The sequence below is a fragment of the Taudactylus pleione genome, unplaced genomic scaffold, assembly GCF_031769625.1.
Source record: "Taudactylus pleione unplaced genomic scaffold, aTauple2 ptg000017l, whole genome shotgun sequence".
Classification (NCBI taxonomy): Eukaryota; Metazoa; Chordata; class Amphibia; order Anura; family Myobatrachidae; genus Taudactylus; species Taudactylus pleione.
In genome coordinates, this window is record NW_028284419.1 from 1802157 (window position 1) to 1820788 (window position 18632).

At 41.3% G+C, this 18632-nt stretch overlaps 1 protein-coding gene across 3 annotated transcripts in view; it reads right to left on the reverse strand.

The window, feature by feature from the left end:
* LOC148540745 (ferric reductase 1-like) overlaps positions 1–18632 on the reverse strand; it is a 218109-nt gene that overhangs the window by 81508 nt on the left and 117969 nt on the right. For all 3 annotated transcript variants that reach the window (XM_088481538.1, XM_088481552.1, XM_088481545.1), the window contains one exon: positions 5439–5637. In XM_088481538.1, coding sequence (XP_088337664.1) covers positions 5439–5637 — 199 coding nt within the window. The remainder of the gene's footprint in view (positions 1–5438; positions 5638–18632) is intronic.

Consider the following 18632-nt stretch of genomic DNA (forward strand, 5'->3'; position numbering starts at 1 on the left):
GGTCAGAAGAGAGGTCATTGCCGTGGAGCAGTTGAATGACCCTACTTTGGTAAAAGCCAGGGAGAATGTAAAAGTAGTTGATGGTAAACCCGTAGACCCTGATAGTGCTTTGTCCTATCCCCACATGGCAATGTGGCAGGATTTGCTATATCAGGTGACTAAGAAGGGGGAAGATGTTGTGGAACAACTAATAGTTCCCAAAGCCTACAGAAGAACAGTGTTGGATCTGGCCCATGGTCATATAACGGCAGGCCATCTAGGGGTAGAGAAAACCACTGAGCGAATAATGCAGAGGTTTTTCTGGCCCGGGCTTCATAAAGAGGTATCTGACTTTTGCGCATCCTGCCCTGAGTGTCAGTATCATGCTCCCAGGCCACATTTTAAGGGTCCACTAGTTCCATTGCCTATTATAGAGGTGCCGTTTGAAAGAATAGCGATGGATTTGGTTGGACCCTTAATGAAGTCTGCCTGGGGACACCAGTATATTCTGGTCATAATGGATTACGCTACCAGGTACCCGGAAGCGATCCCGTTGCGCAATACGTCAACCAAGACCATTGCCAGAGAGCTAGTTCATGTCTTTAGCAGGCTGGGTATACCTAAGGAGATACTAACTGACCAGGGTACACCGTTTATGTCCAAAGTCATGAAAGAGTTATGCCGCCTGTTCAAAATCGAACAGTTAAGAACTTCGGTTTATCACCCCCAAACCGATGGGCTGTTCGAGAGGTTTAACAAGACGTTAAAACACATGCTTAGGAAAGTGGTCGACAAGGATGGTAGGGATTGGGATTACTTATTGCCGTATTTATTGTTGGCCATAAGAGAAGTTCCCCAGTCCTCCACCAGGTTTTCACCCTTCGACTTGTTGTATGAGAGACACCCAAGGGGGTTACTAGACATTGCCAAAGAGACATGGGAGGGGCAGTCTAGTCCTTATAAAATGGTGATTGAGTATGTTTCTCAAATGCAGGAGACAATTGCTGCGGTAGTGCCGATAGTGAGAGAACAGGCACAGCAGAGGGAATACAACTGCAATGCTCGGTTACACAGCTTTGCTCCTGGGGACAGAGTGTTAGTATTGGTTCCCACTGTGGAAAATAAACTTTTGGCTAAATGGCAAGGGCCCTTTGAAATCTTAGAAAGAGTGGGGCAGGTCAATTACAAAGTTTACCAGCCGGGGAAAAGAAAGCCGGAACAGATATACCATATAAATCTGTTAAAGCCCTGGAAAGATAGAACGGTACTGTCGGCCGTCCGAGACCCTCCAGTAAGTCCAGGGCCCTTAGTTCCCGAAGTGACAGTGGCAAAAACCCTGTCGGCAATTCAACAACAATAGGTCTTGAAGTATTTCTGATTAGAAATAGGGTGCTGTACTCTGATGTACCTGGGAAAACCTCGGTCATTAAACATGACATCATCACTGACCCAGGGGTTAAAGTTAATCTAAAGCCCTATAGGTTACCAGAAGCACAAAGAGAATCAGTGTCGAAAGAAATTAAAAATATGCTAGAGTTAGGGGTTATTGAAGAATCACATAGTGAATGGTCAAGTCCCATTGTGTTGATTCCAAAGCCCGACGGGAGTGTGCGTTTCTGCAATCACTTCCGAAAGTTGAACAGTGTTTCAAAATTCGATGCCTACCCGATGCCAAGAGTGGATGAACTGATTGAGAGACTAGGGACGGCAAGGTATTTAACCACTCTTGACCTAACCAAAGGGTATTGGCAAGTACCGTTAACCGAGAGCGCCAAACAAAAGACAGCTTTTTCAGCGCCAGAGGGCTTGTTTCAGTACAAGATGTTGCCCTTCGGGCTACATGGGGCACCTGCTACCTTTCAAAGAATGATGGACAGGATTCTAAGGCCCCATAGACGGTATGCGGCTGCTTATCTGGATGACGTGGTCGTTCATAGTACTGATTGGCAGTCTCACTTACCCAGGGTACAAGCAGTGTTGGACTCCATCTATAAGGCAGGTTTGACAGCCAACCCAAAAAAGTGTTGTCTAGGCATGGAGGAAGTAAAATATCTGGGATACACCATTGGCAGAGGCCTGATAAAGCCTCAGCTCAGTAAAGTTGATGCCATACAAAACTGGCCACGGCCTCTGAATAAGAAGCCTTCTTGGGAATTATAGGGGTACTACAGGAGGTTTATACCCAACTTTGCCACCATGGCAGTCCCACTGACTGACCTGACCAAAGGCAAACAAAAAGTCATGGTAGAATGGAGTCCTGAGGCAGAGAAAGCTTTTCAGGAGTTGAAAGTAGTGTTGTGTTCCCAACCAGTCCTGATGACTCCTAATTTTGAAAGGGAATTCATAGTACAAACCGATGCATCAGAAGTAGGTGTAGGAGCGGTCCTGTCCCAGAACAAGGAGGGTGAGGAACACCCTATTTTCTATCTTAGCAGAAAGTTGAATGTACATGAGAGAAACTATGCCACACTGGAGAAGGAGGCGTTGGCCATAAAGTGGGCGTTAGAGGCTCTCAGGTACTACTTGGTCGGAAGAAAGTTCAAATTGATCACTGACCATGCCCCTCTGAAGTGGATGTCTGAAAATAAGGACAGTAATGCGAGAATTACAAGATGGTTCTTGGCGTTACAAACTTTTACATTTTCAGTGGAACACAGGCCAGGAAGCCAGCTGGTCAATGCTGATGCGTTGTCACGCGTTCATTGTTTGGGGGCATCAGTTGTTCCGCCCCACAGGTCGAAACAAAGGGGGGGGTATATGTGATAGGATCACTGGTAAAGTGGTCTGTGGCAGGTACATTTGTCCCAGATTCCTGTCTTTTGTGTTTTAAACCCCCAGGAGAAAGTCTGCAGTGTAGCAGGCTTGAGTTTCGGCTTTTTGAAAAGCCGGTTTGGGACCTGGGGGTTGTGGGTGAGAGGAGAGGGAGGGCTCCACCCACGGCCACTCCAGGTTTTGGTTCTCACAGCCTGGTAACAGGCTTGTTAGTTTTCCACCTGAGAGTGGCCAATATAAGTCTAGTGTGTTTAGGGCTGAGTGTCTCACCTGGGAAAGCAGACAGGGAGTTTGCTCAGAGACACTGGAAAACCTAACTGTGAGTGTTGTGCTGTGCCTTGTTTGCTGGTGAGGGCATTAGGCCCTGCCAGGTTCTGGTAGTGAGGGAACCACCTGTAAAGTTAGAGCCCGGCCAGGGCTAGGTTTTATGTTTATGGTTTCTTTTGTTGTTTCTGCTTTGCACAATAAAGACTGGCGCCGACCAGCTTGTACTCGCTTCCAGACTGGTGTGCTGCTTCCCTGCTGCTGTGTGTGTGTAAGGAAGGAGTCCCCTACCCAGGAGAGGGACCTCCTAATCTGACTGTGTCACAATATATATATATATATATATATATATATATATATACTAATATTATAAGAATGTTGTGTGTGTATGTTTGTCCCAGGTTGGCGCACAAATTACCGAATGGATTTTCATGAAAACTGCATCATTTGGTTGTGGAAACTCCTAGAAATAACCTGCAATTGTTTTATTTCAGTTTGTCAAGTTAAAGCTGAGCAATAACAACAACAATATGTATGTATCAACAATGCATGAGGTAGGTGTGGCACATGCGCGAGTCCGGTAAGGGTTGGGGGGAGAGGTGCTTTGGGCCCGCATTCACCTGAATAGGATAAGCTGCAGAGCAGTCTGTGCACAGGGCACATAGTGACATTGGTGTGAATGGGTCACCTCAAATTAAAAAATGTTGGCAGAAGAGATTTCTTCATGGGTGAAGCATAGCTAGTATGCCTACAGTATATATTTACAGTAAGGGTAGATGGAAGTCACATAGGTATAGGCAATATGTATGGCTTCATGTATGGCCTAAAAGCCTAGAGATAAAAAAGTGCTGTTCATAAACATTAAAGAAACAAAAAAATGTGGTATTACATGTTACATCGTTACATTTTCTAGGTCCTGTACCCATTAAAGTGTGGATGTGCAGCACTCAGAGCACAGTACACAGGAATAAGGGAGGCAAGACTGCAGTTTTGACAGAATCTGCGAATTGATACGGGACAGGCAGTTTATCTACTAACGCTCCTGCAATACTCCCTCAAACACACCTATATAATTGTTGGCCCGATCACCCGATATCGGGGTTAATAGGCCGATGATTGCATTGGTGTATACTTATTTTAAAACTAAGGAGGTTCCAAGGCTTAAGTGGGGATGAATTATGTATAGCTGTGGTACGATTGTAAATTAAGCAGACAAATGCCACAGAAGGTTCAATGTAAAAAGTGTAGTGGTTGAGGTGTAAATTAGGTTGTATGCCTACAGATTTCAATTATGTATATCTGATACAACAACAGTTGTAAGTTAGTAAACTAGGATTTGCTAATTACACATTGTGATTACTGCATATAATGGTTTGGTCAACATCTATACATACTGTAGTATAAGCTACAGTCCCTGGTAGGCGTCTGTCTAATCTCGAGAACCACTGGGTGGATTTTTATGCATTTTCCACTATTCTATAGAGCATTTGTCGAGGAAGGTTTAGGTTTATGAAACATTAATGTATGACAAAAGGGAGCCGAGCAGTGACGATTTTAGTGCAGCAAGTCAATGAAAAAATGCACGTCCGTGCCATTTATTGGCTTAGGCTGCCAAAACCATTAAAGATATATCACAATGGTGGACTTTAATTTATATCAAATAGAGATGGATACGTATTATCCGGTTTTCCAGAAAAAATTATGTAAGCACTATTTGCTAGAACAGAATGTCAGTGTTCCCCTTTTATTGCCATTCCTATTTGGGGATGTAGTCGGCATCAGGGTGGTTAGGATGCCAGCAGTCAGAATCCTGGCATTGGAATCCCGACAGCAGTCTGAACCCTGGCTCCAGAATCCCGATGGTGGGTAAAGGGTTAGAGGTTAGGCTGTGGGAGGGCAGGGTTAGTATGCAGTGGGGAGGGTTAGGGTTAGGCTGCAGGAAATGTGGGTTTGGGGGAAAGTAAGGGTTAGTACACTTACAAAGGTCTGGCAGGATTCTGACTGTCGGGATGCCGCTGTTGGTATTCTGACTTTTGACATCCTGACCACTGAGATCCCATACGCAACTCTTTCATTTATGTGAAAATCTATTCTTTATTTTAAAAGTAGTCCAATTCCCAGTAAGAGTCTGCTTTGGCATGACAATAAATAAAGCACAAGGACAGGCAATTAACGTGGCTGAAGTTGACCTAAGTGGAGACTGTTTTGCTCATGGACAACTTTACTTGGCCTTTTTGTGTATTACATTAAAACTAAATCTTTTTGTGATGACATCAGGAGTAAAAATGACTAATGTTGTCTACAAGGTCTAGCAATGCCTATCTCAGGTAAAAAAGACTATCGCCGTAAATTCAAAATTGCTCCAGTGCGAAGTCGGGGCGGGTCGCTAATTCATTATATATGAAACTATAGATTGTATTTACCTGTGATATTTTCCCCAGGGCTATAGGTGGTTTTAGCCAGGGATAAAATATAAAGTGAGGAGGAGGTTTGGGTGGAGGCACCATGATTAGGTATCATTGATACGCATGAATCTGTAACTTTGCCATTTGGATAGGCATAAATACAAATGGGAAGACATGTGATGAGTAGAATGGCGATATTTTGTAAGAATCTATCCATCTGTTGAGAAAAGTGTATATATATTACAATATGTTTTATATTGGTACAGTTAATAAATTAATGATTTTCAATACTTTGTAAATTAAACTCTAGGCTAAATAGACTTTTTATGTAAATTAAAACAAAAATATTATTTGAAAACTTTGTTAATAATTACCTCAAAATATAATGTATGGCAGAACGTTGTGTTTATAAATATGGGATCAGGTCAGAATGACACCAGGGTCTGAATGTTAACCGTCAAAATGTCAACATGAAAAATGTTGACATTTACAAATGTTCACTTAAACATAATGTCGACATTTAGCATGTCGACAGCAGAATGTTGACAGTAAATTTTTACGATATTTTTAAGGTTAGTGTTAGGTGTAGACTGAAATATGCGAAATAAACTGTACAGTATGTCGACATTCTGGTGTCGATATGTTAAATATTGACATTATGAATATGTCGACTTCTTTAAAATGTAAAACTCGACACATTGCTTGTCGAACTAATGCCCATGTTGACACGATGGTTGACATTCAGAATTTGTCAACATTTGGAATGTCGACTTTTCCTACAGTACCACTCCCATAGTAATATAATACTTTTTGTCACTGTAACAGTGTTCAATATAAGAAAAATGATACCAAATATTTGAAATAAGAATCAGGGGTAAGACAGTATATTTCATGGCAATTAAGTTTTAAACATATGAGCTGTTCCTAATAGTGGTCTCACCTGTCAACCCCACAAAAAATAAACAAATAAAAATCTTGAATTGCTTATCTCAGTAGACTCCAAACATAGTATAGATACTTATATGCATACCATCTAGATAAATATCCAAACAAGGAGCGCTAAACACAGAATGTATAAAAAAATAGATTTTTAATATATACGATAAACACACAATAAAACACCTAATATACACACAATTTATCTCCATACTGGTAAGAGAACATGTTATACTACTGTTAAAGTTGCAAAAAAAATATGATGAGATCACATCAGCAGGAGGTGTCCCTAACCCATACCAATGTGAGTGTATGACCGTAATTACAATATCTCGGAGCCTCATTCAGAGGCGGTCGTTAGATGCAAGCTGTCGCTCTGAAATCAGGGCGGCCGCTTGCATCCTGAACGGCCGCCTCCTTGTCCATCGTTAAGCTGTGGGTTAACACCCACAGCTCTAACGACCGACATGGGTGATGGTCGCGATGGTCAAGACCATCGCGACCAACGGGGCTTATGACCAGACCCTAGGGTAGGGTCTGGGCACTCATAAGCCCCAGGGAGCTTCCTGCTCTGTTTGAGCAGGAAGTTCCCCACTGACATCAGCAATGATGTCAGTGGGGCGGCCCCCAAACGGCAAGCGTTCCGACTGGAAACCCTCCGTTTGGCCGGGCACGCCCCCGGCCCACCCAGCAAATGGGGCGAGCTGTCACTCAACATCGACAGCTCGCCCCATCTGCTACGAGACCCCTAACGATGGAGCGCCCGTCGTTAGCCGGGTCTCGCACATGTACACGACAGAGCCGGCTCCATCGTGCGCATGCGCTGTGGGGCAACATCGAATCGGTTGTGAGCACTCAGCGCTCACGACTGACTCTGAATGAGCTCCTCGATCCCTGATTAAAGTTAAATATTTGATCAATAGGTCTTAATTGACCAATTATACAATAAAAGTCTGTCGGAGCCCAATAGTAATTAGATAGAAAAATTCTTTATAGAGATCCAAACAGATGTATTTATTTGGAATGTTAGTCTTGAGCTAAATGTCCATATGCATATTGCTGAGATCACACTATTTAGCTGGTATGCAGATTTTAAGGCTGTCCCGTTAGACCAAGGTGCAGTGTTCTGATCATATGCACCTGAACGGATGGAGAACTGCTAACCATTAGTAGACTTGCATGGTAATGTAGTGTTCTATTTGGAGACGCTCCAACATAGCTGATACATTTAGCTTGCTGCTTATAGGTGTCAAAAGATTTGAAATGATCTTATTCTTAGATTGACCAATCGGATTCCATTATCTATTAAACAAAAATCTAAATCACCTATACCAAATATTTCACATATGAATAGTCAAAACATTATCTTCCCCTTTACGTTCATTCCATACATGTCTGTAGAGGTTATGTGAACTTCTTTTTTACGTTTCTTCTATGTTCTAGGAAACGAATATTCAAACTACATGTAGTTCAATACATTTATTGAATTCCACATATGCAAGATATCACATATACTGCATCACATAAGTGGAAGAACAGTTGACAAAATGTTTAATGTTAAACTTCTATTTTAGAGAATGAGAATGGAATTCAGATTTCCTATGTTCAATAAAATTACACGTAATGCATCTGTTCTTACCACATTTGTAGCAACCTTTTAAATTAATTGGTAGCCACATATCATTACACAGATTTGTTTCTGTCCCTCCATTCTCACCCTTATTGGGTTTCTTGTAATGAAAAAACTAGGGGCTACTTTATTCTTAAGATTTTGTGACTTTTTAAACATCACTTTGGCATGAGTTTCCAAATATGGTGATAATATTTTCTGCACTCGAGAAAATTGTCTTGTTTGAGTGTCATAGACTTGTAGCCAAAGTTATGTCCTATTCTGAGATTTCTGAGATGTGCATATGATGTGGAGACACCATGTCACAAACCACTTTTCTCTGCTCTGCTGCCGAGCCACTTACCTGACACCCCACTCCATGCTCTGGCTCCGTGGCAAATCTTCAGCAAGTCTGGGCACCTTCTGTCCAGTTGTGGTGGCTGCTTCCGCTCTCTGTGGCTTTCAGCAGGCTCTTCGGCATCCATGAGTGGCATCCCCACTGGCGCCAGCTGCTGGGCACTGCCATGACAGTCTGGATCAGGTAACCATATCCCCACCAATGGAAGACTAGTATTCCCTCACCTGACATCTGCAGCCAGTGAACCAGGGGTATAAAAGCATTTCACTTTGAACTAAACAGCGCCAATGCAATGTTGTGCACATTATTGCTGTGACCTTCTTCCTGAGCTCCTACAAAATACTCCTTATATTATCCAAGAGACTTCCAGTGCAGTTATAATCCTGCTGCACTGCCGGTCCCAGTCCTGTCTCAATTATTCCAGTCCCATTCAGGTTCTCAGCACTCTGGTCCCATTCTGGTTCTACAGTATTCCGACTTATTCCAGTTCTCAGCATTCCGGTAGTACAGTTTTCTGGTTCTTAAGTATTCTGATCCCATTTAGTTTCTACAATATTACGGTTCCATTTCGATTCTCCAGCATTCATGTTCCATTCCAATTCTCAAGCAATATGGTCCCATTCTGGTTCTCAGCATTCCGGTCCCATTTCAGTTATACAGCACTCCGGCACCATTCTGGTTCTTCAGCATTCTGGTTCCATTCCGATTCTTAAAAATCCAGTCCCATTCCGGTCCTCAGCATTCCGGTCGGGTCCAGTGTATTCCAATCCCAGTCTGCTCCAGGGCTACTCCAGGTTCCACTTGATCCTGTTCCCATCTGGTTCTAGTGTATCGGTAGCTTGTGCACCAGGCATATGTCCTATACATAATCTTTTTGAGAATGCCGAAAGTGACCTTTTAGAAAACACATGGCTGGATTAAGGTTTGTGTGGCTTCGGGGCAAATACATTGTCGGGGCCCTACCAAAAAAATTGTTCATAAGATATGCTGGCGATGTTATTAAAAAGTATAATGTACTATTCTTTCCCTATTCTCTTCTTTCTGTCTATTCTTACCCTATGTTATCATTATTTTCCTTTTTTTTCTTACTGTTCTATTAGTTATATTTATTTTTATTTAAAGCAGCAATACTTTGTGAAGTTATGGGAAGGTTTTTTATGTTCATGTGTAGGTATGTCTGCTAATTGTATCTACATTGTTCTTCATATTCACTTTGTGTTTATGTAGGCCGCTGTAGGCCATGTATGTGTTGAGCTTATTTTGCTTCAATAAACATAGATTATACAAAAAAAAGTATAATGTGTAAATACCTTCAGTACCACAAATGTATTAAACACACTGTTGTGGCCCCAGTTCACATTAATCCACAAAATAAATACATGTTCACATATGCCACAGTGCACCCAATTGGTGATGTAACTATGGAATCGGCATCCCGATGCTCAGCCTCCTTTTCTGCATCCTAACACTAAACCTCTCCCGCACCCTAACTCTAACCCTCCACATTAGTACCTAAACCTAACCCTCCCCCCTTGGTGCCTAAACCTAACCCTACCCCCTTAGTGTCTAACCCTAACCCCCCACAGTGGTGCCTAACCCTAACCCACCACCGGTGGTACCTAACTCTAACCTTCCCCCCCTAAGCCTAACTCCCCCTCCTCAGCTCAAACCTAACAAGCCCGATATACTTACGATCGGCATCCCGGCAGTCAGGATTCCGGTGTCGGGATGTCCACTACTGTCGGTATTCCAGCATCAGTCTTCTGGTTGGGTAGTGGCATTCCGGCACCAGAATTTCGTCAGCCGGGATGCCAGCTGTAGGTCTCAGCACTCGCAATGCCGAGTGGACTTCCTGCGCTAATAAAACAGGAAGTCCACTACTGACATCACGAATGATGTCAGTAGGGCTGCCCACAAACGGCAGGCATTCCTTTAAGAACGCCTCCGTTTGTGCAGCCACCCCCCCTACCCACCTACAAAATGGAGCGAGCTGTCGATCAACATCGACAGCTGCCCCATTTTGTTGCGAGCCCCAGAGCGAGTGAAGTTCTCACTCACTCTGGGGCTTGTGCACGCGTGTGGCGTGTGCCGCTTGTGCACACTGGGTCACCATCAACCTGCTTGTGAGCGATATGCGCTCGCGAGCGGGTCAAAATCAGGACCCTAGTTTCTAAGGATATGAATAGCTTAGAACTTCAAAAAAGCAACATCATCTGCATAACAACAATCTCAATTTAGAAGAAAAAATAGCCCTTAAACAACTGAGAGAATGGAATTAAGTTGTTATAAAACCCTCTGACAAGCGGGGCAACATCATTATTTGGCCAATAAAAATTTACTTAGAGGAAGCCCATAGACAACTAAATGACACCAACTGCTATAAACAACTTCTCTTCAATCCCACCAACAATTACATGTATATGTGCAACATAATGATCAAAGGGGCCCATGAGGAAGGAACCATATCCAAAAATTAATATAATTTCCTGCAAGTAGAATACCTCAAGACACCCACACTTTATTTATTGCTGAAAGTGCATAAAAATAAAATGAAACCCCCTGGGAGACCAATAGTCTTAGGGATGGACAGCTTACTTGAGCAGGCTAGAATATTCTTGGATAGACACCTGAGACATTATGTTACTAGCCTTATCTTCAGGACACCTCAGATATCCTGAGAAAATTAAATGATGTACAACTGGATGAAGACCACTATCTAGTGATATTGGATGTAGAATCACTGTATACCAGCATAGATCATCAACAAGGTATAGCAGCTGAAATGGAAAGTAGACCAGGCACAAATATAAGCAAGGGGGTCAAATATTAATGCAGCAGTGTAAGGAGAGGTATTGTCAGCTACCAAATACTTTCTCAATATGGAATGGACAAGCTTATTTCATGAATTCCTACTGGAGCTTTTAGAATTTATTTTAAGTAGAAATTATTTTACTTTCAATAATAAATTCTATTTACAGGTACATGGGACAGCAATGGGTGCAGCCTGTGTGCCCACGTATGCAAATTTATTTCTGGGATGGTGGAAGAAATAACACATCTTCAACTAAGCTAATGAGAGATTCACATGCTATATTTCTATATGGCAATGCTATATTAACAATACATTCATGATTAGGTATGAAACAGAAATAGAACTACAACAATTCATCAACACTCTCAACCAGAATGACCTAAACCTAAAATTGACACAGAACATCAGTAAAAAAATGATAAACTTCTTGGAACTTAATATCGTCATTGGTGAGAATGGTTTAATTATGACCGAGCTATATAGGAAGGAAACTGCTTCTAATAGTGTTCTACATCATGATAGCTCACACTTCCCTTCTACTCTGAGAAATATCCCCAAAGGGGAATTTCTAAGACTGCGGAGAAACTGCTCTCAACTACAAACATAGAAAGAAAAAACTGTGGAGCTATCCGAAAGACTCAGGACAAGAGGCTATGGTAAACAGTCTATTAAATATGCACAACATCAGGTGTCGACAATGGAGAAGGATACCTTACTATTTGCAGGTAAAAGGAAGGATTCTGGCAAGAATCAGGTACACTTCATGGGAATTTCTATCAAGAATTGCGCCAACTACAAGAGATTGTGAACAAACATTGGCATATCCTCCTAATGGATCCGGTCCCTGAAAAATTCACTTGACCAGTGTGTATCTTTTAGTTGGCAGAGATCAGACAATTTACAGGACAATCTAACCAACAGTCACTTCAATACCAATCCTAGAAAACCTAGTAAGGTTACGGGTACCTTCCCATGTGGGAACTGTAAAGCGTGCAAGTACATGATAAAAAAAGGACAAGATAACCAATAGATTCAACAAAACCTTCATAATCAGGCAATTTTTCAACTGCAATGCTATGGGTGTAATATATAGTTTGGTATGTCCCTGCATCAAAAAATATGTATGCATGACCACAGGACCTTCAAAAAAAGACTATTAGAACATGTCAGTAATATAAGAAATGCTTCAACCGACACTCTCAAAATTAAGAAACTGACATCAGTGGCAAGACATTTCCTAAAGAAACATGGAGGGTCGCCACAGAACCTTAGAGCATTTGGCCTGGAACATGTCAGGCTAAGCATCCGAGGAGGGGACCTGACCAAACTACTACTGCATAAGGAGAGCAAATGGACTTTTAGACTAAATACTGTAAACCCCTTTGGTCTTAAAGAATGTATTAACTATTCTGTTTTTTTGTGACTCAGATTTCATTCAATATAATCAGTTCTATTTTTCTTAATCCTTCTTTCATACCCTCAATATAGTTACCTTTGATTATTAAATTTAGGTAATCAATGATCACTACCTATATATCATATGATTATAATATACTACCTGTTGTTTTTGATTTATCATGGATATGCCGAAATCTTATGGTACACATTTGTACATTATCATGTACTGTATATACTGTGTGTGTATGTATGTATGTATATATATATATATATATATATATATATATATATATATAGATATATATATATTAGGGATGTGCAGGCTCGGATAGGTTCGAGTTTGCACGTGGAGTTCGGATTTTTCCCTCCAAAAAAACGGAACTCAGAACGAGGCAAAACGTCATCTTACATGGACGAACATCATCATTCCTGGACAAAAGACCAGGAATGATGATGTTCGTCCATGTAAGATGACGTTTTGCCTCGTTCTGAGTTCCGTTTTTTTGGAGGGAAAAATCCGAACTCCACGTGCAAACTCGAACCTATCCGAGCCTGCACATCCCTAATATATATATATATGTACATATATATGTATATTTATATTTTCTCATGCAGCCTTGTACAATACACCTTTCTCATGAACGTTATATGTGCAATATTACTATGCATATTTAGCCTATTAATATTTTTTGAAACAAATACTATTAATAGCTTTTAATACATTAACTTTGATTTACAATGTACATATATACAATTCTTCCTGATCATCACTAAATGATCATCAATCATTGGGCATTATATGACCTCACCTGCTATTTTATCACCTTATTCATTTCCACCTTTTCATTTAATTAATGCACGCAATATTGATTTAACCTTTAATGGTTGACACAGAAACACACTGATCTTTATATAGACACTATCACCATACACAATAATACTATATATGATAAATCACTGCCTTTCACCTCACAGCGCTCCTTAACATACCTATTTCCAGTTCTTACGTCATCTCATTATATACCTCCTATTCTAGATTGCTGATCCCCTTAAGAAGTCCCCAAAGAATATAGAGGGACAAAACGCATTGGGAAGTACAACCTACAACCAACTCTAAGCTACTTCACAGATAAGCTGATTATTGTTCTTATTTCTGTACAAGTCTTTATTGTATATTATTAAAGTGTGTCTATATTTTTTATACCACACGATTGGAGGCTTGTATTTTCTTTATATCCTCTCATATGTATGAACATCCACCGCATGATGTGACCAGCTGCAGAGGTCTATATGTACCTGATCCTGAGTGATTATCTCTGGTACGAGAATAGCACTATCTGTGTTTCCAATTAGGTGCTGGGAATATTTTACTAATCACGTTTGTAGTGCATTTTATTATTCTTTATACATTATTGGTGATCTTATTTTTTATATTTTTGTTGTGTTGTGTATCACAAGTTTTCTTCTCTGCATGAGAGCACATACATACATATATATCAGTACTATACTATGTTTATTCTTGTTTTTTTCTATACGTTGTATTATCGAGGAAATACCGCATGAAAATCCCTCAGATGTGCCTTTGAGGACGTCTGGAAATCCACAGAAAAAACTGCAAACACGTTTTGAATTTTTTACATCACAAAAAGGGTTTGTTCTATAAGACATTGCACTGAAGGCACTATTTTCTTCACCCTTGTATGCATATTTCTTGATGGGTATGTGAATATACCATAGTTTGGAAGAACAGAACTGCCACCTGTAAGAGGGAGTGTGTGACTATATCACTTCTTTGTATTTCTTTTGTCTTTTTTTGTATTTGCTTTTTTCGTTCCACTATTGAAATTTTTCTTCATTTATGCAATCAAACACACAATTTGTATGAGTTTATTGCGCCACTTACACCTATTTTGTTATGCCTCCTATTCTATATTTATATATATATATATATCCCTCACTAGTAATCTTATCGCACGTGATAGTCTCACATAACCATATCTTTGTATTATAGTAACATCCTGTCCTAGGCTGATTATATAATAACTAACATGCTGATACTGCGCTCTTACCTATTCAATGCACACTTTCTTTATAATGATACCGCGACTCTACGTATGTATATTAATATCGGCTCACTTTTTTTTTTTTTTTTTTTAGGTATTCAATTAATGGGTAATTTAGGTAATGACCACAAGAATTATTAATTATTTATTAACTTTAGGCTCACGCATGCAATTTATACTCATCCAATTTGGAGGACCTTCTATTATTATCAGTTATTATTACCAATAGACATGATCACCTTATGCCAGTATTTCCCTGCTTTCATATACTGGATCCTTCATTTACCTCCCCTCTTTATAATTATTAGGTCAGTATCTCCCTGCTTTCATATAATTGATCTTCTATTTAACTCCCTTTTATTCCCTTTTTTATATATTTATTATGAAATATCCCTTGATTTTTGTACTCCCATACTCTATTTTCTTATCAATCCACCGCTTATCCATATGCAGTAATTCTAAACTATGATAAGCTTTGCAGCTGATTTAATGAATATACTGTATGCATTCATTCTGACTTTGAATGTATGATCTAAGGCATGCTAAACCTGCTCATATTTGTTCCGCCCACAGGGCACCGCAGGGCATGGGGTGCTGTTTGGGCCTGTCAGTTTTCTGTTTAGTATCATTCTCATTGTAACTTCCTCTTATTTCATCCCTTCCCATCTCTTCCCTGGCCCTTCCCCATGAGGCCATTCCTCTTTTTGGGTGCATTATCTCCTTATTTATAAAATGGGGAGGGAATCAATCCTCTTTTTGGTACAGGGGACAAAAAAGTCTAGTTACGCTCTGAGGCTAACTAACCACATGCTCTAATATGATTGGCCGCTAGAATACTTAAACCCGGCCAGCCTCATGATTTCATAGAGCTCATCTGACGAAGCCACTACACTGGTGAAACGCGCGTCTTACGGTGGTCCTCGGTGCACACATGAGGACTCCATCCTGAGACACACTGCCGCCATGACACACAAGTTACCATCAGGTATACTGTTTTTCAGGGACTCACTGCCCACCTCATCAATGTTCCCACTGCACTGTCCACAGGACATCAGAGGGGTGAGAGTGAATTACGTGGGTTAGCTCATTCCCTCTAGCTTCCTTCAGGTAGGTACATGGGTATGGGTGTATGTTCACTGAAGACAGACCCAATATTTGGGCTGCAGTATTTACCCACACCCTAACCTGGGGAAGCAGTTGGGAAGCCGACGGACGTAATCCCGACCACCGGCTTCCCGACTGTATAATCCCAGCAATTGTCTAATGACAGGCATCATACCCTCATAGTAAATGTGGTGGGTCCGCTCAAGTCTCATTCACTACATCGTACGTGAGCCATATAGTAGCGGCCACCTATCCCCTTGTCATTAGTGAGTGGTATCTTATATCTAATCTCTCTATTACTGTAGCTCAAATACCTGAATAATACTTAACATCAAGCGGTAACATCAAGTAACATTGGACCCAGACGCACAGTTAATGAAGCCGAGACCTCACTCAGGAACTGGTTACTTCAGTGCACGCTATGACCTCAAGCAGCGTCTGGTTTCACAGTGGCTAATATATGCATGCCCATGCAATGCCGTTGAAATGCACTGGCACACCAGCGTTCGCTCGACCACCCCCCTGTCACCACCCACAAACGTATCCTCTGCGTTCCCAGTCCCGAGCGCAGTGGCTAGTTCGCGCACAGTGATGCATATGCATGTGCAGTATGCAACAATTGGCTGATTGTGCACGTATAAGCAACTGCATTCCCTGCTGAATCAGGCCCTCAGTCCAGGAAGAAAAGAGGCAGGCCACTCAGACAGAGCTCAGTGAGCCATAAAGCCATTGAGGGCCAGGAGGCCTGAGCCTAGACCTGTGGGAGACAGGGAAGCCCATCAATCTCTGGGACTGAGCCTATGTTAACTGCAAGGAAGCAGGCCGGAGTCTGTGTCAGGAAAGCTGACAATTGAGAAGCCAGAGGCCAAGCCAGGCCAGGCTAATTATCCCAGTGCTACTCTGCAGGAGGCAGAGAGAGACTTGGACTATGGGCTCGAATTACACCCACTCTCTAGGATGCGTTCACTCATAGCTGGCCAATTTTTGCATTTTGCATATGCATCGCAGTGTGCGTGTGCGAACCATTGTGAGAGATCGCCCAGCCAAGTGAGTGACAGGAGAAGTGGTTTGTGGGTGATGACATGGGCTGGCCACTAATAACAGGGGAGCGGAGGTGTGAACACAGGCGTGCCTGAGCATCTTAACGCCGTTTCAGAGGTGTGCATAATTAAGAGGCTGCGTTATAGTACACGTCACCTGGTTGTATTTCACACTGAAGTGATTGCAGTGCTTGCGGTAGGGTATAGTCAACCTCAAGCATTGCGTTCACTTCTGATGGTACCCGATGTACCGATGGTCGCATACACTTCCTGGAGATGACGTGCGCAAGTGGGCGTCTTCATACACACAGCGATCACACGCCAAGACATAGTGGGCATGCTTATGCCTTGTCGTGCGATGTGCGATAGCTTGTCTTTCTGGGTGTGTGCCGAATTTGCATACGCTGGGAGCGTCTAGCGAGCGCGTCTGAATGAGCTCCTATGTTTGCAGACTAGCTGCAGACTAGCTGCCCAAGGTTAGACAGGGGCGAAGAAGTGAGTCAGTGCCAGAATGCGGCTAGACGTTTGTTATTTTTGTTTCCAGATTTATGCTGACAGTAAAGCACTTTTCTTTTATTCATAAGCTGAAATGCTGTGTGGACCCTGATTCAAGCACCTAACACTGCACCACTGACACTCTACCAAGCTAATTACCCCTGTGTTATCACTATATATATATATATATATATATATATATATATATGTGTGTGTGTATATGTATATATAACTAGTTGCACTTTCCCATCTGGTTCAGGGTGTCAGCTTAAAACAAGAGGTATAGAAATAGCAGTGGTAATCTGCTATTAGGTCAAAAGGTATTTAAAAGTAGACTTGATACAAAGCGACAATAGTGCTAAGTTGTAAGTAAAAAAAATGAATGGATTTTTAATATGTATAAATAATAGATCAATACAATATAAAGTGTCAGTGCAATAGTGCAAATTAGATGCTAGTAGACTTCCATGTGTGAGTAACTCATAAACCTTATATTTTTTTTATATTTTTTTATTATTAAAAAAGAGACAAATATTTTATATACACAAATAAAAATGTTTTTTTCAACTGTGAATATGTTTAGCCTTCAATAAATAAAGTGTCAGTGCAATAGTGCAAATTAGGTGTTAGTAGACCTCCATGTGTGAATAGCTCAAAACCTTATTTTAAAATAGAAAAGGCAAATGTCTTATATACACAAAAAAATACAAGATTTTATTCAAACTAAAAACATAGTTAAAACATAGAATATAGGAGACATTCAAACGTACTTAATCAATAATACAGGTGTTTTAAAAAATATCTTAGTAATAGATATAGTAGATATTTCTAAATGCAATATGTGCAAAGAATAGGATAAAGTGTCAAATGCTTATCTTATTTTAGATTTTTTCAGGCAAGTTCATATAGGACAGGTATGGAGCTTCCCAACGCGTTTCGTCCGTTGTATAGACTTCTTCAAGGGTAACAAGCTATGGGCTACCGGTGATGCCAGACAGAGGGCCTGATTCAGAGCCGCTCGTAAGCGGCCGCTCGTTCGCTATGAGCGATGTTCACACAACTGCGCATGCGTATGGGTCATAATTCGCATGCGCAAACCAGTCATTGCGGTCGGAAATCGTGCGCTCACAAAACAGCGAGGGGCTGCTAATTTGATTGACAGAATGTACCGTTTGTGGGTGGTAACAGGGGAAGGTGCTTGAAAACGGGGGAGTGGAGATCCGAACGCAGGTGTGCCTAACGGTAAATAGGGCGTTTAATGGGAGTGCATAATTAGTAAAGGAGCGTCATCAACCACGTCACTTGGTTGTCTTTTAGCCTGAACTGCTCGCAGTGATTGCAGAAAATCCTACCACAACCACTGCGAGCAGTTCTGATGCCTTTCGATGTTCCCGATT